The 22,665-nt window shown below is 39.2% G+C and overlaps 1 protein-coding gene and 1 pseudogene across 1 annotated transcript in view; both read left to right on the forward strand.

Annotated features, from left to right (window-relative positions):
* The first annotated feature begins 5,231 nt into the window (after positions 1–5,231).
* On the forward strand, positions 5,232–8,991 carry LOC149492648 (uncharacterized; annotated as a pseudogene).
* Positions 8,992–13,716: 4,725 nt separating this feature from the next.
* LOC149492649 (uncharacterized) overlaps positions 13,717–22,665 on the forward strand; it is an 87,340-nt gene continuing 78,391 nt past the window's right edge. The window contains exon 1 of the mRNA XM_089715898.1: positions 13,717–14,688. Coding sequence (XP_089572024.1) covers positions 13,717–14,688 — 972 coding nt within the window. The remainder of the gene's footprint in view (positions 14,689–22,665) is intronic.

Here is a 22,665-nt window from a genome sequence, read left to right on the forward strand (position 1 = left end):
ATGATCCCTTTATTTCGAACAGTTCGGCTTAAGTCCAATTAATCAATAATTGTGGCTAAATAGCCTTAATTAGACACGTTTCTTTTTTTTTTTGGCAATAAATTGCCTACATTGCAATTCAATTGATCACTTTTGGCAAACAAATTGCCTATAAGTAAGATTAACCATTTTTAGCGACAAATCGCTTAAATCAAAGTTTTGGCAAAATGCCTTGAATTAATCAATCTTTTGGCTAAAAGCCTTAAGTCACCCATTTTGGCGACAATCGCCCAATCAATTTTGGCAATAAATTGCCTAAGTCAACTCATTTTGGCTAAAAGCCTTCAAATAATCAATTTTGGCGACAATCGCCTAAATTACATCAATTTTTGGCAATAAATTGCCTAAATCAATCTTTTTGGCTAAAAGCCTTAAATCAACATTTTTGGCAACAAACGCCTAATCAAGTCAATCAATTCTTTGGCAAAATGCCTAAACAAAATGCACAAAGCATGCACACACTCATGCATTAAGCATACCCATTCAAAGCCCTTTTAAAAAGGCCTATCGAACTACGTTGACTTTGATCTTCCATTCAAACGAAAGTACGTAGGCACGTTCGGGATTTAACCCCGAGCGGCAAGTCGAAATCACTTGAATATTTTCATTGGTCCAATTACTTCATTCACCTTGCAAAACATTCATTCATTGGTTAGTTCATCAGCATGACATAGTCTCGGGATCCACCTTGGGTTCGAAGATCGTGCCTTAAACATTGGGGTAATTAATCTAATAATTAGGTTAATTAAAATTGGAGTCAACTTAGAGTTTTTTCCTAGTTTACCCTGAAATAATCAAACAAGGTGGCGACTCATACATTCACGTGCATTTCTGCCCTTAGTCATATGCATTCATATGCTTATATTTTTGGGGGAGGGGTTCACAGTTTGGCGACTCCGCTGGGGACTTATGTAATCATTTTGCATAAAGTGGACTATAATTGTTGTGTAAACTAACCTACCCTTCTTTAGGGTATTATTTTACTATGCTTTGTTTTGCAGGGTACCCCAACAAAGATTAAGTATTCTTTCTTTAAGAATGCTTAATAAGGAAAATTTGGACCTAATTGAAATTTACTTAAATCATTTAAATTTGTTGATTTATTTGCACGAATTGAGAATCTTTTTCTCCATTACATAAAAAACGAATTTCTTCTCTCTCTGTTCAAATTTCTGAGTCTGGATAGCAAGTAGCGCTGATCGACAGGTCTCTTTGATTATGTCGACGGACAGCCAAAGCGTCCTCCCTGTTACCGCCAACCATCCCTAATCCTTTTGGGGATGACCCATGAGTATGCGTACCGTTGGACCCACGCGAAACTCTTTGTTTCACATGTGGTTAGGTATATCCATGCTCAAGGTTCAAGGGTCCCTTAATAAGCCAATTCTCTATTTTTGTCATAGCCTATAGAACCTATCCTTTAGGACTGTATGCACCCAATGATGTGAATCATATCATAAACGGATTATGACGTGATGTTGTGTAACACCCTTCGCCGAGTCCCGTGAGACCCGACGACGGATGCCACATTCGGTGCCGGAGACACCGTCTTAACTTAACATACAAATTATTAAATAAGATTATGAATTAGAAGTAATTGAGTATTCACAAGTGTAGCGAGTAATTTTTTTTTTTTTTTTTGAAAAATAGATTGGGAAAAATCCTACATAAATACTGTAAGAATTTCCCTTTTAAAAACTAAGCTCGCCAAACATGTGAATACAAAACACTCCCAATTAAACTCCAAACTCCCAACATCTCCACATAATCATCATAACACAACAACACTTCTATATTTTCATAACTATATAAATCCTCAATAGCAGTTTAATATTCATCAATTAATTGCATTCAGTATATATATCAAGTCTTAATAAACTAATCATACCAACTCTCTTGAAATATTTTATATTCAATCATTTAATGAATCTTATGCTTATCTCCGAATATAGACACCAACACAATTGCTAATTACATGCTTAAGTTATAATTCAAATAATACAATCTCTGAAAATATAATACTTATACATGCCATAGTTCTTAAGTACATAAATCTCAATCTATACTACCACAATAGTCACTTCTGCCCTAATGCTACTCTTCTAGTCTTCAAGCAGCAACCACAGTCTTTAACCTGCGCGTGATAAAAATCAACGCGCTGAGTATAAAACTCAGTGGTGCTCATAATTCACATACTTACGTGATGACAACTTACTTAAAACACAAATGACATAAAATCATTAAATTTCAACATACATGTACATTTATAGCAAAAGAAATATCAAATAAAATATTAATTAATAACATAAAGAATTTAATTCTTTCAACTCATAAATTCATTACTAGCACATTTATTATACCAATACATATACTATTTATGTTTAAAACCATGTACCGGAATATCATGCTTTGAAAATTCATTTGATAACATAATCATTAATTTTCAAAGTAAGGTTTACTAAAATAATATGATCTCATTCGTTTAATTCAAATACTTTGAAAGTAATAAGACGATTATAAATACAAATATATTAATTCTTTAGTTAAGGCTCGTACTAATACAGAATGAACATAAGCAGATTTGATCGTGGCCTATGAAAGCACCACCGTGGCCTATGAAAGCACCACCCCCATCACACAATCGTGGCCTAAAGCACCTGTAATGCCCCATTTTTCCTGTGTTTCAATAGTAGTTTACCGGTCTGTGAATAGTACCACCTGTTCGGATGTTGGTATTATTTTTGGTCCAGAAAAATTACTATTTATGTTTTATATTTTATTTAACATTTTTGGAGCATGTATGCATGGTTTTTATGGGTAGAAAGTAAGTAAGGAATATTTTTGGAGAATTTAGATCATTAGTGAATAGTTAATTATGGTGTTATATTAAGTAAGGAAATTTGAGCAATTATTTTTATGGAGGAAATTTGAGGAATTATTTTTATGGAATAAATTAGAGAGTTTTGTGGAGATAAATAATATTTTGAAGGAATTTAATTGGAGAATATTTGGAGAAAAGACCAAAACACCCTCCTATTTGAAGAAAAGACCAAAATACCCCCTTAGTTGCTTTAATAAAACAACTATCAATTATTGAGCACCAACTTTTGCCATCCTCTTCTACTTCCACGTTTCCTCTTCTTCTTCTTCTTCTTCTTCTTCTTCTTCTTCTTCCTTTTCTTCACTTTTTACTTAGTAAATACTTAGTAAACATATCAAATTCACCCATCCAACTTGATTTAAGTACTAAATCTTAGAGAGTGAAGCTAGAGAAGGCATTTTTGGTGACTAATTTCAAGGAATTTGGTGATTTTCCTACTTGGGTCAAGTAAGTGATTTTATGATAATCTCATTATTTTTGGGTTTAGAGTTGGCTTTTAGCATATACATGCTTAATCATGCTCCAATTACTTCTTTTATTTGTTTTCTTTGTTTGATTTTGAGTTTCTTCCATGTAGAGGGTGGAGAGCCTTCTAATAAGGATAAAGGCAAGACCAAAGCTTGAGAAGCTTTGATTAAAGCTTGTTAAAGCTTGTTTTGAAGGTTAGTGTTCATAAACACACTTACCTTACTCAAATTTTGATTTTGTGCCTTTATGCTATTATGTGTATATTTTGAGATTTTGTATGAAATAATTGATTTGTTGAATTTTGGTTGCCATTACATGCTCTTGGATGATGTTTGATGAGTATTTATGTTGTGGTGGACATTTCTACCTTGTATCTTTGTGGTTCATGTTCCTTTCATGGCTAAAGTAAACTGAATTTGGGAAAAACGTGATTTTGAGTGAGATTTAGGACCATTTTTCAATCCTTTCTAATTTCCATCTATGTCTGAGTCCTTCATAAAAGTTGTATTTCTATCTCTTATCTTTCCAACCCATCCTCTTGTGTCCAATTTGGAGATATATAACTCAACTTATGGCTAAAACACCCAAACTGACTCTGTTTGTGTCGGGCCACATGCATCACTGACTTTAGTGCCCATTTTGACCACTATAATGACAAGATTAGGTTCTGAGTTCTTCATAAAAGTTGTTGCCCTGTGTCTGGAGAATTCTCTCGTTCTGCATTGGTTTAATTTGAGTGTGGGGTTTAGTAGGAATTCAATAAACAATGGACTTGGTTCTGCTGAATCAGGTCTGGTCTGTTAGTTTGTGTTCCTAGCTTTGTTTTGTTATCTTTCATATTGATCTGGGCTGTGATCCCTTCATAACATTAGTAGGATTTTGTCTTAGCTTTCTAATGACTCTGATTTCATTTAATTTGGAGACCCATAACTCAAGTTATGTTTTAAAAACACAGCAAGGGTCAATGTTAATTTTATGCTGGAATTTTTCTATGTTAAGTCATTTTGTTTAAGTATGAGAATTTTTATGAATTACTTAAGTGTAAATTAAGTTTTTATTATGAGAAGACTAAAGAACATGAATTTTATGAGAAATGTTTTTGGGCTCTAATATACTTGGTGTGGATTTGATGCATGATTCGATTTTATTATGTATGATGAGCATGCTCGGCATTTGATGCCTTTATGATAAGAAGCTATGATCATATGCTAGGCACGTGGGCGTCTTATGTTAGGGCGGACGCGCTCTATATGTTATGAAAAAGTTGGCGACCTAAGGCCATTATGAATAAGCTATGAAAACTTATCTGCTTCTTTTTCTCCTAAGTGTATGTGAGCCCTTATAAAATATTTTTAAGGAAGTGAAATAAATGAGATATATTATGTTACTAACTCTTAGTTTACCATAACTTATTTATGATACCAAATGAATTTTTAAAGCATGATGTGTTGGTGTACATATGTAATACATGTTCAAATTTAATGATTTTATGTATATAAATGATTTGTTTTTAAGTATGTTGTCATCACAACATTGGTTTGTTGTGTTTATGAGCACCACTGAGTTTTATACTCAACGCGTTGATTTTATCACGCGCAGGTTGGAGATTGTGCTTGCTGCTTAAAGACCTGAAGAGTAGCATCAGAGCTGAAGAGATCTTTTGGTAGTTGATTAGTATTTTATGTAACTAAAAATTATGGCATGTATAACGATTACATTTTTGGAGACTATCTTATTTAATTTATAACTTAAGCATATTGTTGTCAATGATTTTGATGTATATATTAGGAGAATAATTTGGAACTTACTTAATGGTTAGAATATTAGACGTTGATATATTTAAATGAATGTATTTAAGTGATGAATATTATAATGTTATTGAGGAACTATGGAGTTATGAAATTATAGAAGTGCTATTGTGTTGTTATTGGAGTTTGATGGGGTTTGGAGTTTGAATTTGGGAGTGCTTTGTATTCATATGTTTGGCAACTTCTATTTTTAGGGAAAACTCTTGCAGTTTTTCTGTAGGATTCTCCCAAATCATTTTCAAAACAAAATACTATTACTTGCTAAACTTGTGAATACTAAGTCACTTCTAATTCATAATATGATTGTTTGATTTATATGTAGGTTAGGACGGTGCCTCCGGCACCGAATGTGGCATCAACCGTTGGGTCTTTCGGGATCGGGCGGCTGGTGTTACATTTAGTGGTATCAGAGCATAGGTTTAGGCGATTCTAGGACTATATGCATATGTAGGACTTTATCTATTTTGAAGTGAGAGTATGAGTAATTTAAGTTAAATACATGCCATATTGATTTGGTTTGGAACTTCTCTCTAATGCGAACCTTTTGGTCTTTGTAGGAGTTGAGTGATGTCTCAACATCTGTCTGATGAGGAGGTGGATAGTTATGTCCCTCCTAGTGGTGGTATTCCTGTTGGAGATGCCGCTAGTGGTGCTGTGGGTTCTGATGCAAAGCACGCCTCGAGGGTGGGGCAAGCTACTGCAGGTCCTGCCGGGCCTAACCAGGATACATTTGTTCAGCAGTTAGTTGCTGCTTTGAGGCAGGCAGCGGGAGCTGTTCCCCAGGCTCCAGTTGCTCCAGCCCTTGTTCCAGTTCGTCCCCCTATTGAGAAACTAAGGAAATATGGAGTTGTTGAGTTTATGGGTAGAAAGGATGATGTAGCTTCTGCAGCAGAGTATTGGCTCCAGTCTGTGGAGAGGATATTGGAGCAAATGCAGTGCTCACCTGTAGACAGTTTGGTTTGTGCCACTTCCTTATTGAGAGAGGAAGCTTACCAGTGGTGGGATACTGTATCACGGACAGTTAGTGCTGAGCAGAGGACTTGGGACTTCTTTCTTTCTGAGTTCAGACAGAAATATATTGGGGAGCTTTACATTGACCAACGTAAAGCCGAGTTTTTAGAGTTAAAACAGGGCAAAATGTCTGTGGCTGAATATGAGAGAGAGTTCATTCGGTTGAGCAGGTATGCTAATGAGAGGATTCCTACTGAGTCTGATAGATGCAAGCGCTTCAGGAAAGGCTTGCATGATGAATATCGCATGCATCTAGTTGCTCATCCTCATACATCATTGTCTTCCCTAGTGAAGGCAGCTTTAGAGATTAAGGAAGTGAGGAATGAGCAGCAGGCTAGGAGGCAACGGAGTCAGTAGGGTCAACAAAAGAGGTTTCAGGGTATGGTATCTGGACAGACTTCTGGGGCTCAGTCTAGTAGTAAGAGGCATAGAGGTTCATCACAGACCTGGTCTAGACCGATTCGGAGACATGGACAGGGTACTCATGGCAGAGTAGCTCCACAGACCACATCTGTTGCTAGTGGTGGAGGTGCTACGTGGATTGATATTCCGCCATGTCCTCAGTGTGGAAAGAAGCATCCCGGGGTTTGTAGGAGATTTTCTGGGGCATGCTTTCGATGTGGGTCTACAGAGCATTTGCTTCGAGTCTGCCCTATGACTTTGGCTAGTGCAGCTCCTCAGGTAGGGAGGTCGGCTCCTTATGTTTCGAGAGGCAGAGGCAGAGGCCGTGGTGATACAGGAGGTACTGGGAGTCAGAGGCCAGTTTCAGAGACAGTGGAAAAACTTGAGTCCAGAGCACCTTCTAGAGCGTATGCTATCCGGACTAGGGAGGAGCAGGATGCCCTAGACGTTATCATTGGTACATTCTCTCTCTTTGATATTTCTGTATATGCTTTGATTGATCCTGGCTCTACTCACTCATATTTATGCATACATGTGGGTAGATTGGGTAATATGGATGCTGATATGTTAGAGCATGGTATTGAGGTTACTAATCCCTTAGGTCATAGTGTCGTAGTTAATCGGGTGTATAGAGATTGTCCATTGGTAATCTATGACCATGTGTTTCTGGGAGATCTAATAGAGTTGCCTTTTCGGGAGTTTGATGTGATCTTGGGTATGGATTGGTTATCTAGACATGGAGTTATGATTGATTGTAGACTTAAGAGGATTACACTACAAACTTCATCTGGTGAGGAGATTGTAGTTGTGGGTGAGAGGTCGGATTACCTCTCTAATGTTATTTCTGCTTCTACTGCTAGAAGATTGATCCAGCATGGTTGTGAGGCCTACTTAGCCTGTGTACTTGCTCCAAAGTCAGAATCTCCTAGTGTCCATGATATACCCACAGTATGTGATTTTTCGGATGTATTTCCAGAGGAGTTGCCTGGTTTACCTCCTAAGAGAGAGGTTGAGTTTGGTATTGAGGTTATGCCTGGTACTGCACCGATATCCATTGCTACGTATCGGATGGCGCCTTCTGAGTTGAAAGAGTTAAAGATACAGATTCAAGAGTTGCTTGATAAGGGTTTTATTCGTCCTAGTGTATCTCCGTGGGGTGCTCTAGTATTATTTGTAAAGAAGAAGGATGGATCACTTAGATTGTGTATTTATTACAGACAACTTAACAAAGTTACTGTGAAGAATCAGTATCCATTGCCTCGGATAGATGATTTGTTTGATCAGTTGAGAGGAGCTAGTGTATTCTCGAAGATAGATCTGAGATCAGGTTATCATTAGCTAAGGGTGAAGGCATCAGATGTACCTAAGACTACTTTCAGGACACGCTACGGTCACTATGAGTTCTTGGTAATGCCGTTTGGTTTGACTAATGCTCCTGCAGTGTTCATGGATTTGATGAACCGGATCTTTCATCCTTACTTAGATTAGTTTGTGGTTGTGTTCATTGATGACATCTTGGTATATTCTCAGACTAGAGAGGATCATGATCACCATTTGAGAATTGTACTTCAGACTAGAGAGAGACAGTTGTATGCTAAGTTGAGTAAGTGTGAATTCTGGTTGTTTGAGATTGCTTTCTTGGGTCACATTATTTCTGTTGAGGGTATTAGAGTTGATCCGAAGAAGATAGAGGCAGTGCTTGAATGGAAGCCACCTAAGAATGTGACAGAGATTCGGAGTTTCTTAGGATTGGCTGGTTATTATAGAAGATTTGTCAAGGGATTTTCTCTCATTGCGGCTCCTTTGACTAGACTTCTTCAAAAAGATGTTAGATTCGAGTGGAATGATAAATGTTAGAATAGTTTTGAGAAGCTTAAGATGATGCTTACTGAGGCTCCAGTGTTGACACAGCCAGTTTCGGGTAGACCGTATGATGTGTATAGTGATGCTTCACATAATGGATTGGGTTGTGTGCTTATGCAGGAGGGTAAGGTAGTTGCTTATGCTTCTAGACAGCTTAAACCACACGAGAAGAACTACCCTACGCATGATTTGGAGTTAGCGGCTATAGTCTTCGCTTTGAAGATTTGGAGGCATTACTTGTATGGTGAGAAATGTCATCTGTATACGGATCATAAGAGTCTCAAGTATCTGCTTACTCAAAAGGAGCTTAATCTGAGACAGCGCAGATGATTAGAGCTACTTAAGGACTATGACTTCACCATTGATTACCATTCGGGTAAAGCTAATGTGGTAGCAGATGCACTTAGTAGGAAGTCCTTGGTTGCTTTACGTGCTATGAATACTCGATTATCTGTAGCTAGTAATGGTGCACTCGTGGCGGAGCTTATGATTAGACCTAGTCTACTTCAGCAGATTTGAGATGCACAGAGAGATGATGAGACAATTGCCTTGTGGAAAGATCGAGTCAGAGATGGAAGGAAAAAGAGATTTATGATTAAAGATGATGACTGCTTGTACTTTGGGGATCGGATTTGTGTGCCTAAAATTTCAGAGCTGAGGAAGAGTATCTTAAAGGAAGCTCATAGTAGTCCCTATGCTATGCATCCTGGCAGTAATAAGATGTATCAGGATTTGAAATCACAGTATTGGTGGCCAGCGATGAAGAGGGATATTACAGATTATGTGTCGAGGTGTTTGACGTGCCAGCAAGTGAAAGCAGAGCATCAGTTTCCTTCTGGTTTGTTACACCCTACTTCTATTCCAGAGTGGAAATGGGATAAGGTTACTATGGATTTTGTGACTGGATTGCCTTTAACTCCTAAAAAGAAAGATGTTGTATGGGTAATAGTTGATAAACTAACTAAGTCGGCACACTTTCTTCCTGTTAGAACCGACTTCACCATGGAGCAGTATGCAGAGCTTTATAGATGAGATAGTGAGATTACACGGGGTTCCTTCTTCCATCATTTTAGATAGAGATCCGAGATTTACTTCTAGATTTTGGAAGAAGCTACATGAGGCTCTAGGTACTAAGCTGAATTTTAGCACAGCTTTTCATCCTCAGACAGATGGTCAGTCAGAGCAGGTTATTCAGATTTTGGAGGATATGTTAAGAGCTTGTGCTATTGAGTTTGAGGGCAGTTGGGAGAAGTACATTCGACTTGTAGAATTTGCCTACAATAACAGTTATCAGTCGAGTATTCAGATGGCCCCTTTTGAAGCACTATATGGTAGGAGATGTAGGACTCCACTGTGTTGGTCAGAATTGAGTGAGGGCAAGATGGTAGGTCCGGATTTGATTCGGGATACAGAGGAAAAGGTTAGAATTATCAGAGATAGATTGAAAGCAGCTTCAGATCGTCAAAAATCTTATGCGGATTTGAAAAGGAAAGATATAGAGTATGCAGTGGGAGATAAGGTTTTCCTTAAGGTATCTCCGTGGAAAAAGATATAAAGATTTGGAAGAAAGGGGAAGCTTAGTCCTAGGTTCATTGGTCCATATGAGATCATTGAGCGTGTGGGTCCATTAGCCTATAGACTAGCTTTACCACCAGACCTGGATAGGATACATAATGTTTTCCACGTATCTATGTTGAGGAGGTATCGGTCCGACCCATCACATGTAATATCAGTGGAATCTGTGACTATAGACCCAGATTTAACTTATGAGGAAGAACCAGTGAGGATACTGATATGGATCAACCATCACTCAACCATGGAGCTCAAGGGAGCAAGGAGAACAACATGGGAGATCCATTAGTGTTTCCTAGTGGGCCAATTACAAGAAGTCAAGCAAAGAGATATGGGGCAGCCATATCCTTATATGTTCAAGCCCAAATTACACAAGAACTTCATGATGTGGCATTTAACAAGTGTTGTGTGGAACTTGAAGGCACACCTAGGCTTCTTACAATGTTGGAGACATGTGCTGTTGGTGTAGCACACCCTAGCCATGCTAATATGTAAGGGATGTGGGCTTGGACGTGTCCTTATCCCTTGTTGCATGTTTTGGTCTAATTAATATGTAATATGGGCTCATAGTGTTTATTTAAGTTGTTTTGGGTTGGTTTTATGATGCATGCAATCTGCCCAATATTAAGTTGTTTGTTTTGGGCTGGAAATGACTTTATTTTGTGTTTTAGAGTTAAGCCCATGTGTTTTGGCCCTAGGGCAGCCTAGTTAGATGCTCTTCTTTAGGGTTATGTTTGTTTAAGGCATATAAATAGCCTCCTTAAGATGTAAAACGAGATTTTTGGCATAATTTGAATCAAAGGCAGAATTGCTCATGCTCTTGCATGTTCTTCTTAATTAGAGTGATTGTGAGAATTTGCTATCCTCTAATTGCATCAAGAATTAAGGTAAACTTATCAATTCATTTGTGGCGTTTATCTTGTTCTTTGCTCGATTATTGGTGTTACCGTTTCATTATAAACGTGGGGTGCCATAGAGCGTTTTAATCTCGATTATTGGTGTTTCCGTTTCATTATAAACGTGGGGTGCCATAGAGACGAACTTATATCCCATTCCTTTGATTCCCGATCCCGGTTCCGTGTCATTTGGTATCAGAGCCAAATCAAAGTTTTGGGGTAAGTTCTGTTATCTTAGTTAGGAATTTGAGTTTTCTTGTTGTTGGATTCATTGTTGTTTATCTTCGTGTTACATTATCTCTTTAGATCTTGTTGGATCTAGACATTATCTCTTTAGATCTTGTTGGATCTAAACATTTTCTCTTTAGATCTTGTTGGATCTAGACATTATCTCTTTAGATCTTGTTGGATCTAGACAATTTCTCTTTAGATTTTGTTGGATTTAGATAATTTCTCTTTAAATCTTCTTGAATCTAGTTTTCTTTTTGTATCTTCTTATTGTTTGCATCATTTTCTAGTTACCCTTTTGACTAATTCAAGATCTATCTTTGAATATTCTTGTTGTTTGCTTGTTTCTTGATTAAAAAAAAAAAAAAAAAAAGGTCATTGATAAAGAGAGATAAGTCAGAATTTGTTAAGGTCATTACCTACTTAAGTTGAATTGGGAGACACAAAATTGTTGGACAACCTACATACTAAGTCAATATCTACCTAGATTGAAATTGGAAGACACAATTGCTGGACAACCTAAAGGCATTTTGACTTGATTTGGGAATTTATTGATAGTCTATCTTACATTCAATTGAAGGATATTATATTTTGACTTGATTTGGGATCTTATCTTGAGAAAACACAAAATTCATTGTTGGACCACCTAAATATTAATTCATTACCTACCTAAATTGAATTGGGAGACACAAACCATCCACTTATACCTTGTTAAGCCCTTACCCTACCTAAATTGGGTCACATTTGTAGGTTAAGTGAGGATATAAGTCAAAAACGTGTGCTACAGTAAATTGCTACAGGAACTCAGAAGCAAACTTGCTACAGTACCTTAAAACGTCTGCTACAGTAACTTGCTACAGGAACTCAGAAGCAAACTTGCTACAGTACCTTTAAAAAAAAAATTTTTTTTTTTTGGGTTTTCTTTGTTTGCTTGCTTTGATTGGGTAGAATTAATTAGGTCCATATTTGGTTTGCTTTGTAGTGAACTAAATTCATGCAATATATCCAGAAATTGTCTTTCAAATTCTAGTTTCTATTTCTTGTTTTTGTGCTATCTTTGCTTGATTTATATTGTTAGGGTGTATTTGCTTGTTCCAACACTCTAATTAATAATCAAGTAGTACATTGTTTTGTTCTTGTGCTACCATTCATTTCTTTGAGTTTTCATTCTAGAATTATGCTTACGTTTCTTTTGTTAAGGTTTATTTTCCTTGTGTTCTAAACGTGCTTTGAGATTGATTGGTTGGCTTGAAATTCTGAAGTACAATTGGAGGATTTGCAAGGAGTGATTGAGGAGTGTAAACACGTGAGGGAGTGCCTTATCACTAACTCAAATTTTTTTCGTGTTTTCTATTTTTGAATACTAACCATGAGTACAGGCAAATCTGGAGATGGTAATGATGGAATTCCAATTAAAGATCCTCAATTGAAACTTTTCATGGAAGCAATTCAAGGACAGTTTAGAACCTTCAATAATCTTGTCCAAGACATGAGGGAGGAATTGCAAGAGATAAAAGCTTCATATAGCTCTAATACAACTAGAACTCGTCCACAAACTAGGTTTCAAGACCATGATGATGAAGAAAGTGAAGAGACCAATCCTAATAAACTTGATGGGGACTTGGGATCAATTAAGATGAGGATTCCAGAATTCAAAGGCAACAACAATGCTGAAGAGTATCTTGAATGGGAAAGGAAGGTAGAACAAATCTTTGAATGCCATAACTATTCCCAGGAGAAGAAATCTCATCTTGCAGCTGTGGAGTTCAAAGGATATGCTATGTTTTGGTGGGAACAATTGCTACTAAAAAGAAGAAGCAGGGGGATGCGACCAGTACCACCATGGGAGATCATGAAGGAATTAATGCACCAAAAGTTTGTCCCTGCTCATTACTTTAGGGATTTACACAACAAACTAGCAAGAATGGTGCAAGGAGGGAGGAGTGTGGAAGAGTACTACAAGGAGATGGAGATTTGCATGGCAAGAGCTAAGATTGAGGAAGATGTCCAAATCACCATGTCACGATTCCTTGGAGGTCTAAATAGCGATATTGCTGATGCTTTGGAGATGTATCGCTATGATACACTAGAAGAGATGGTAGATATGGCCATGAAGCTAGAAAGGCAGAAAAAGGGAAAGTCTACCAACAAGTATTCCAACAATACTTTGGGAACCAAATGGTCCAAAGGAGGTGAGAAGAAAGACTTCAAAGGTCCTAGTTTCCAAAGGACAGAATCAATTTTGAAAGGTAAAGAGGTTGCCCAAACTACATTCAAAGGAAACAAAGGTACTTCTAACTCTATAAACCTTGCTAGAGAGATTAAATGCTTTAAGTGTTTAGGAAAAGGGCATATTGCATCTCAATGTCCTAATAAAAGGGTTATGATTGTTAGGGAAGATGGAAATGTTAGTTCTGAATCCGAATGTAGTGATTGTGATGATATGCCTCATTTGCATGATGTTGATAATGATAATTCAGATGAGGATGAGCATAACTTGTTGTTTGCTGAACGTGGAGAATCTTTGGTTGTTAGGCGAGTTTTGAATATGCATGTTAAGGAGGAGAGCCTTGAACAACGTGAGAACATATTTCACACTAGATGCTTGATACATGGAAAAGTATGCTTACTTATTATTGATGGGGGTAGTTGCACTAATGTTGCTAGTGTAAGTATGGTGAATAAGTTGAATTTGGCATGTCTTAAACATCCTAAACCTTATAGATTGCAATGGTTGAATGATGGTGGAGAGGTGAAGGTGACACGCCAAGTGCTTGTGCCATTCTCCATTGGATGGTACAAAGATGAGATTTTGTGCGATGTAGTACCGATGCAGGTAGGCCATCTATTGTTAGGAAGGCCATGGCAATATGATCGAAAGGCACTACATGACGGGTTCTTTAACCGATACTCTTTGGTTCATAAGGGGAAGAAGGTGACTCTTGTTCCATTATCACCTCAAGAAGTGTACACCGATCAGAAGAAAATACTTGAGAGAGAGAGAGAAACTTCAGCTTTGAAGGAAAATGAGAGTGAGACATCCAGTTCGAGAGAACAAAAGAGTATTAAAAGAGAGGTTGAAAAGAAAGAGGCCACAAAAGATACCAAACAGATTATTGGCCCAAAAGTGAGTGAAGCACAAAGAGGGGAGAGAAAGAAACATACTTTTTATGCGAGAGCTAGAGAGGTTAAGTGTGCCATAGCCTTGAGGCAGCCCGTGTTGCTTCTTAGATTCAAGGAAATTTTGTTTTCTAACGCTGACACTAATCTTGATGGTTTACCTCCTGTGTTTGTTTCTATGTTACAGGAATTCACTGATGTTTTTCCAGAGGAGCTACCTAGTGGATTACCACCTTTGAGAGGGATAGAACATCAGATTGATTTCATTCCCGGCTCCACCATTCCAAATCGACCAGCCTATCGAAGCAATCCAACGGAGACAAAGGAGTTGCAGAGGCAAGTTGATGAGCTTATGGAGAAAGGATTGGTGCGAGAGAGCATGAGTCCTTGTGCCGTTCCAGTACTTTTAGTACCCAAAAAGGATGGTACATGGCGAATGTGTATTGTCTGCAGGGCGGTCAACAAAATCACTGTAAAGTATAGACACCCTATTCCTAGACTTGATGACATGTTAGATGAGTTGTGTGGGTCTACTTACTTTACAAAGATCGATTTAATGAGTGGTTATCATCAAATTCGAATGCAACCAGGTGATGAATGGAAAACTGCTTTCAAAACTAAGTATGGTTTGTATGAATGGTTAGTTATGCCTTTTGGATTGTCTAATGCACCTAGTACTTTCATGAGGCTTATGAACCATGTTTTACGTGCTTTCTTAGGAAAATTTGTAGTTGTGTACTTTGATGATATACTTGTTTATAGCAAGTCTCTTAATGATCATGTTGGGCATGTTAGGCTAGTATTACAAGCTTTGAGAACTGAACAATTGTATGCTAAGCTTAAGAAATGCACATTTTGTATAGATAGACTTGTGTTTCTTGGTTTTGTTGTGAGTGCGCAGGGTATAGAGGTGGATGACGAGAAAGTGAAAGCTATCAAGGAATGGCCGACGCCGAAATCAGCTTCGGATGTACGAAGTTTCCATGGGTTGGCAAGTTTCTACCGACGGTTTGTACAAGATTTCTCTTCGATTGCTGCACCACTCACGGAGGTAATTAAAAAGGAAGTTGGGTTCAAGTGGGGCGAGGAACAACAGAAAGCGTTTGACATGCTTAAAGGGAAGTTGACATCCGCTCCAATACTTTCTTTACCTAATTTTGAGAACACCTTTGAAATTGAGTGTGATGCTTCTGGTGTAGGTATTGGAGGAGTGCTGATGCAAGAGAAGAAGCCAATTGCCTACTTCAGTGAGAAGTTGAATGGAGCACAACTCAATTACTCGACCTATGATAAGGAGCTATATGCCTTGGTGAGGACTTTGAACGTATGGCAACACTACTTATTACCTAAGGAGTTTGTCATTCACACTGATCATGAAGCCCTAAAACACTTGAAGGGTCAAGGTAAGCTCAACAAGCGACATGGTAAGTGGGTTGAGTTCATTGAACAATTCCCTTACGTTATTAAATACAAGCATGGAAAGGATAACGTTGTTGCTGATGCATTGTCACGGAGACATGCTTTACTTACTACTCTTAGTTCTAAGTTACTAGGATTTGAGTATGTTAAGGATTTGTATGTGTCTGATTCAGATTTTGGTAATGTGTATTTGGCATGTGAACATGGAGCATTTGATAAATTTTATCGACATGAAGGATATTTGTTTAAGGGCAGTAAACTTTGTGTTCCTAAATGCTCTATGCGTGATTTGCTTGTACTTGAGTCTCATTGTGGGGGATTGATGGGACATTTTGGGGTACATAAGACTTATGACATGTTGAATGAACATTTTTATTGGCCTCATATGCGTAAAGATGTCGAGAAAGTTTGTGATTCTTGCCTTACTTGTAAACAGGCCAAGTCTAAGTCTATGCCTCATGGCTTGTATATGCCTTTACCAGTTCCTAGTTCACCTTGGGTTGATATCTCTATGGATTTTGTACTTGGATTACCTAGGACTAGGCATGGTAGAGACAGTATATTTGTAGTGGTTGATAGGTTCAGCAAAATGGCTCATTTCATTCCTTGTCATAAAACTGATGATGCCATTCATATTGCTGAATTGTTCTTTAGAGAGGTGGTACGATTACATGGAGTTCCACGGACTATCGTTTCTGATAGGGATGCTAAGTTCTTTTCACATTTTTGGAAGGTTTTATGGGGTAAGCTAGGTACAAAATTACTTTATTCTACTACCTGTCATCCACAAACAGATGGACAAACTGAAGTTGTGAATAGGACTTTAGGAACTTTACTTCGTGCGATAGTGGGTAAAAATTTGAAAACTTGGGAGGATTGTTTGCCATTTATTGAATTTGCATATAATCGAAGCATACATTCTACTTCAGGTTTTACTCCATTTGAACTTGTTTATGGATTTAACCCACTAACTGTTTTGGATCTTGTTCCTTTACCTTTACATGAGCTCTCTAGTTTAGATGGTGATAAAAAGGCTGAATTGGTGAAGTCTTTACATGAGAAGGCTCGAGCAAATATTGAAAAGAGGAACAAACAATATGCTGACAGGGCAAACAAAGGAAGGAAGAAGCTGGTGTTTGCGCCTGGAGATTGGGTTTGGGTGCACCTTCGGAAGGAAAGGTTTCCCAACCAACGAAAGTCTAAGCTAGATGCACGTGGAGATGGTCCATTCCAAGTCTTGGAACGCATCAATGACAACGCCTACAAGATAGACTTGCCAGGTGAGTATGGTGTTTCCGCTACCTTTAATGTTAGTGATTTGTCTCCTTTTGACATGGATGCAGATTTGAGGACAAATCTTTTTGAGGAAGGGGGGAATGATATGGATCAACCATCACTCAACCATGGAGCTCAAGGGAGCAAGGAGAACAACATGGGAGATCCATTAGTGTTTCCTAGTGGGCCAATTACAAGAAGTCAAGCAAAGAGATATGGGGCAGCCATATCCTTATATGTTCAAGCCCAAATTACACAAGAACTTCATGATGTGGCATTTAACAAGTGTTGTGTGGAACTTGAAGGCACACCTAGGCTTCTTACAATGTTGGAGACATGTGCTGTTGGTGTAGCACACCCTAGCCATGCTAATATGTAAGGGATGTGGGCTTGGACGTGTCCTTATCCCTTGTTGCATGTTTTGGTCTAATTAATATGTAATATGGGCTCATAGTGTTTATTTAAGTTGTTTTGGGTTGGTTTTATGATGCATGCAATCTGCCCAATATTAAGTTGTTTGTTTTGGGCTGGAAATGACTTTATTTTGTGTTTTAGAGTTAAGCCCATGTGTTTTGGCCCTAGGGCAGCCTAGTTAGATGCTCTTCTTTAGGGTTATGTTTGTTTAAGGCATATAAATAGCCTCCTTAAGATGTAAAACGAGATTTTTGGCATAATTTGAATCAAAGGCAGAATTGCTCATGCTCTTGCATGTTCTTCTTAATTAGAGTGATTGTGAGAATTTGCTATCCTCTAATTGCATCAAGAATTAAGGTAAACTTATCAATTCATTTGTGGCGTTTATCTTGTTCTTTGCTCGATTATTGGTGTTACCGTTTCATTATAAACGTGGGGTGCCATAGAGCGTTTTAATCTCGATTATTGGTGTTTCCGTTTCATTATAAACGTGGGGTGCCATAGAGACGAACTTATATCCCATTCCTTTGATTCCCGATCCCGGTTCCGTGTCAGATACTTGCTAGGGAAATCAAGGAACTAAGTGTGAATACTCAAATTTTGAGGCTCAAAAAGCCTGTTTTCCCGGACTGCAAACAGTTCGGCAGGGCCGGAAGCCTTTCGGGAAGTTCACTAGAACTATGCCAACATGGTACTTGAAATGTCCGAAAAATTATGAGGATCGCGGAACTGGTCCCGGAATATTTTTTGGAGGTCCGGAACTCCCGAAAAAGCCTCCGGAACGAGAAAAAAAGCACACGGGTCGATGTGCCCGCCCTCAAGGGGCAGCACGCCCGCCCTCAAGGGCGGGCATGCCCGCCATCAAGGGGCAGCACGCTCGCCCCCTCTGGGGCGGGCACGCCCGCCCTCAAGGGCGGGCATGCCCGCCACCAAGGGGCAGGCACGCCCACCCTCAAGGGAGGGCATGCCCGCCCTCAAGGGGCAGCACGCCCGCCCCCTCTGGGGCGGGCACGCCCGCCACCAAGAGGCGGGCACGCCCGCCCTCGAGGGCGGGCAGGACCGCCCTCGGGTCTCCTTTTTTCCTATAAAATTGGCCCCGGGGCCTCTGTTTTTACCCACTCAGTCTGTGTTGATGGACGCTCCTTCTCTCTTACGCTCCTTGCGATTCTTTACTGCTTTTCTGCATTTTTTATTTAGCTTTATTATTTTTCTTGCTTTGTTATTTGGTCATTAAAATTAAAATTAATTAATATTCCCTTAACGAGGAGCTTAACCTGGAGTTAAGAAGTGGCCGCCGATTAAATTAGGTACATGAACTAAACTCTGCCTATTTAATTTTAGCATTTCATACGTTCTTCTCTTCTACTCCTAATAATTCTATAACTGCATAAATGCATTCATGACATCTTTAGGCAAATAAACTGCCTCAAATAAATAAGTTTAGGCTAAATGTCCGGTTAATAAATAATCGTGGTATTAAAGCCTAAAATCGACGATATTGGCTTAAAATACCTAGTTAATTAATAGCTATGGTATAATCGCCTTTATTTCGAACAAATCTGGCTTAAGCCCAATTAATCAATAATTGTGGCTAAAAAGCTTTAATTTGAACACGTTTTCTTGACAATGAATGGCCTACATTATAAATCAATTAATCACTTTTGGCAAACAAATTGCCTATAAGTGAGATTGATCCTTCTTTAGCGACAAATCGCTTAAATCTTAATTTTTGGCTAAAAGCCTTCAATTAATCACTTTTGGCAAATAAATGGCCTTAAATCAACCAATTTTGGCGACAATCGCCCAATCATCAATTTTTTGGCAATTATTGCCTAAATCAATGTTTTGGCTTTAAAGCCTTCAAATAAATCAAATTTTGGCGACAATTGCCTAAAACACATAAATTTTGGCAACAATTGCCTAAATCAATCTTTTTGGCTAAAAGCCATCAAAATCAACATTTTTGGCATCAAATGCCTAAAAAATCAATCAAGTCTTTGGCAAAATGCCTAAACAAAATGCACGAAGCATACAAACACCCATGCATTAAGCATACCCATTCAAAGCCCTTTTAAAAAGGCATATCGAACTACGTTGACTTTGATCTTCCATTCAAACGGAAGTACGTAGGCACGTTAGGGATTTAACCCCGAGCGGCAAGTCGAAATCACATAAACATTTTTTCATTGGTCCAATTGCATCATTTACCCTGCAAAGCATTCTTTGTTTAGGTTAGTTAATCAGCATGACATAGTCTCGGGATCCACCTCGGGTTCGTAGACCATGCTTTAAACATTGGGTTAATTAATCTAGTAATTAGGTTAATTAAAATCGGAGTCACTTAGGGTTTTTCCTAGTTTACCCTAAAATAATTAAACAAGGTGGCGACTCATACATTCACGTGCATTTGTGCCCTTAGTCACATGCATCCATATGCATTTTGTTGTTTTGGGGAGGGGTTCACAGTTTGGCGAATCTGCTGGGGAGTATGCAATCTTTTTGCATAAGTGGACTACAATTGCTGCATAGACTAACCTGCCCTTCGTTAGGGTTTTATTTTACTATGCTTTGTTTTGCAGGGTACCTTGACATAAATCGAGTGTTCTTTCTTTAAGAATACTTGATGAGGGGAAATTTGAATTTAATTGACAAATTTGATTAAAACATTTAAATTTGTTGATTTATTTGCACGATTGAGAATCTTTTTCTCCATTGCATAAAAAATGAATTTCAAATGAATTTCTTCTCTCTCTGTTCAAACTTCTGAGTCTGGATAGCAAGTAGCGCTGATCGACAGGTCTCATTGATTATGTCGACGGATAGCCAAAGCATCCTCCCTGTTACCGCAAACCGCCCCCAATCCTTTTGGGGGTGGCCCATGGGTATGCATACCGTTGGACCCACGCGAAACTCTTTGTTTCACATGTGGTTAGGTATATCCATACTCAAGGTTCAAGGGTCCCTTATAAGCTGATTCTCTATTTGAGTCATAGCCTAGAGAACCTATCCTTTAGGACTGTATGCACCCAATGATGTGAACCATACCATTAAATAGATTATGACGTGTTGTTATGCGCATTCACGACATATCATAAACATGAGGTAAACACAAAGAGAGCATGAAACACTCTTCTCATTCATGCACAGTTGGACAAAAGAGTCGATCTACATCAGTTACCCTGACACACCAACCACTATACCTAATCCAGCTACCCTTATCCTTACAGGTGCCCACAATCCAAGTGCCCACATCTGTGCCAGCCACACCTACAGTACTATCACCAGCTTCACCAGCTACACCAGCTTCACCTACAATTTCGACAGCTTTACCTGCACCAATGGCATCGCTTGCTGATATCCAAACCCTCATTGAACAACTGGAGGCCAGAATGGAGGCCAGAATGAATGAGGCCCTGGCCGCCCAGAGGGCCGCCTTGATAGCTGAATTGGGTAATGGGAATGGTAATGGAAATTCGGCCGGGGGAAGTGGACCTGCTGCCTCCAATCAGGGTCTTGCTGCTGAACCGACAAACCCTACCCTAAACCTGGATGATGTGCCCTCCAAAACTGCTTCTGAGCTGGAAGCTCAGAGAGTGAGAGAGAAGCTAGAACTCCTGGAAAGATCTATCACTACTCTCAAAACCCACAAAGAAGTGGTGGACATGGACTCCTTATCCTTGTTCCCTGAGGCAAGACTGCCAACCAAATTCAAAATGCCCAACATGGACAAATTCGATGGAACCACTTGTCCTAAAACTCATTTGAAAATGTATGTGGGTGCCCTTAACCCATTTGGATTGAGCAGCGAGCTCCTTGCTCAGTTGTTCCAACAATCTCTGACGGGTGCTACTTTAAAATGGTTTTTCAGCTTAGACCGCTCTAAGATGAAAACATGGGAAGACATCTGTAATGCCTTCAATTCACAGTATCACTATAACATGGAGGTGGATGTTACTCATAGGGAACTAGAAACCACCAAGCAGAAAAACAATGAACCCTTTTCCTCGTTCCTTACGAGGTGGAGGGCCAAGGCTGCCCAGATGATTAACCGGCCTTCTGAGCAAGAACAGGTAGACATAATAATAAAGAACCTGCAACCCGTCTACCAACAGCAGCTACAAACCCAGTACCTACCAACATTCCAGTCACTCATTGCCACTGCTACGAAGGTAGAAGATCTGATTCAAATGGGGCAACTGCAAGAAGACTCAAGAACCTCAAAGTACAAGAAACCTAGCCAAGATAGTAAAGTCCACGAAGTGGCAAGCATCACCCCCACTAACCCTTTGCGTGTGGGGAACATGAGAAATGGCAATCAGTCCAGAAGAACCTATACTGATCTTGGGATGCCAATCCTTTTGGTTTTCCGAGAGGCTGTCAAGGCCAACTACATCAAGCCCTTGGAAGCAAGGCCACCACCAAACCCATTACCAAGAAATTACAAAGCTGATGAATACTGTGAGTACCATCAGGGGTATGGGCACAAGACTGAAGCGTGTTGGACGCTTAAGAACGGTATCCAAGACTTGGTGGACAACGGCTCTATTATTCCAAGAAGTAAGCCAAACATTAGCACTAATCCCTTACCAAATCATGGGGTAAATGCTATTGTTGCTGACCAGGAACTAATCGATCCTTTCGCACTGTTCCTAGAAATGAATAATATCTGTGTCTTGGATCTGAATGACCTAACCGGAGAGCTTCATGCTATAACCAGGAGCGAGAGGCAATATGAACCATTAGTCTTGGACAAAATCCAAAATAAACCCTACCAGAGGGCAGAGGAGCTAAAGGAAGACCCGGTACTTGCACAGCTAAAAAAGACACAAGCTAAGGTATCAATCTGGGAACTTCTAGCATCATCCTTTCCTCATCGCCAAGCTCTTTGCAAGGCTTTGAGTCAACTTCAAACATCAGTGGAGGTTAGCCCTGAAATGCTAGTATCCACCCTTACCCAATCATCTAAAATACAAAGCATCGGGTTTTATGATGATGACTTGCCCAAGGAGGGAGGCAGTCACAACAATGCCCTTTACGTCACGGTTCAAACCAGAGACAAAACTGTGCCCATGGTTCTCATTGACAATGGGTCAGCACTAAACGTCTGCCCACTAAGGGTAGCCAGCTGGCTAGGGTTGGAGGAAACGGATTTCACCCCATCTGACCAGATAGTAAAAGCCTATGACAGCACCCAAAGGGAAGTGTTGGGGGTTGCTACGCTGAAGTTAACAGTCGGGCCTGCTGTGATGGAAGTCCCATTCCAGGTAAT

Source organism: Jatropha curcas, chromosome 11, assembly GCF_041381405.1.
Source record: "Jatropha curcas cultivar XTBG-Jc1 chromosome 11, XTBG_Jcur_1.0, whole genome shotgun sequence".
Taxonomy (NCBI): domain Eukaryota; kingdom Viridiplantae; phylum Streptophyta; class Magnoliopsida; order Malpighiales; family Euphorbiaceae; genus Jatropha; species Jatropha curcas.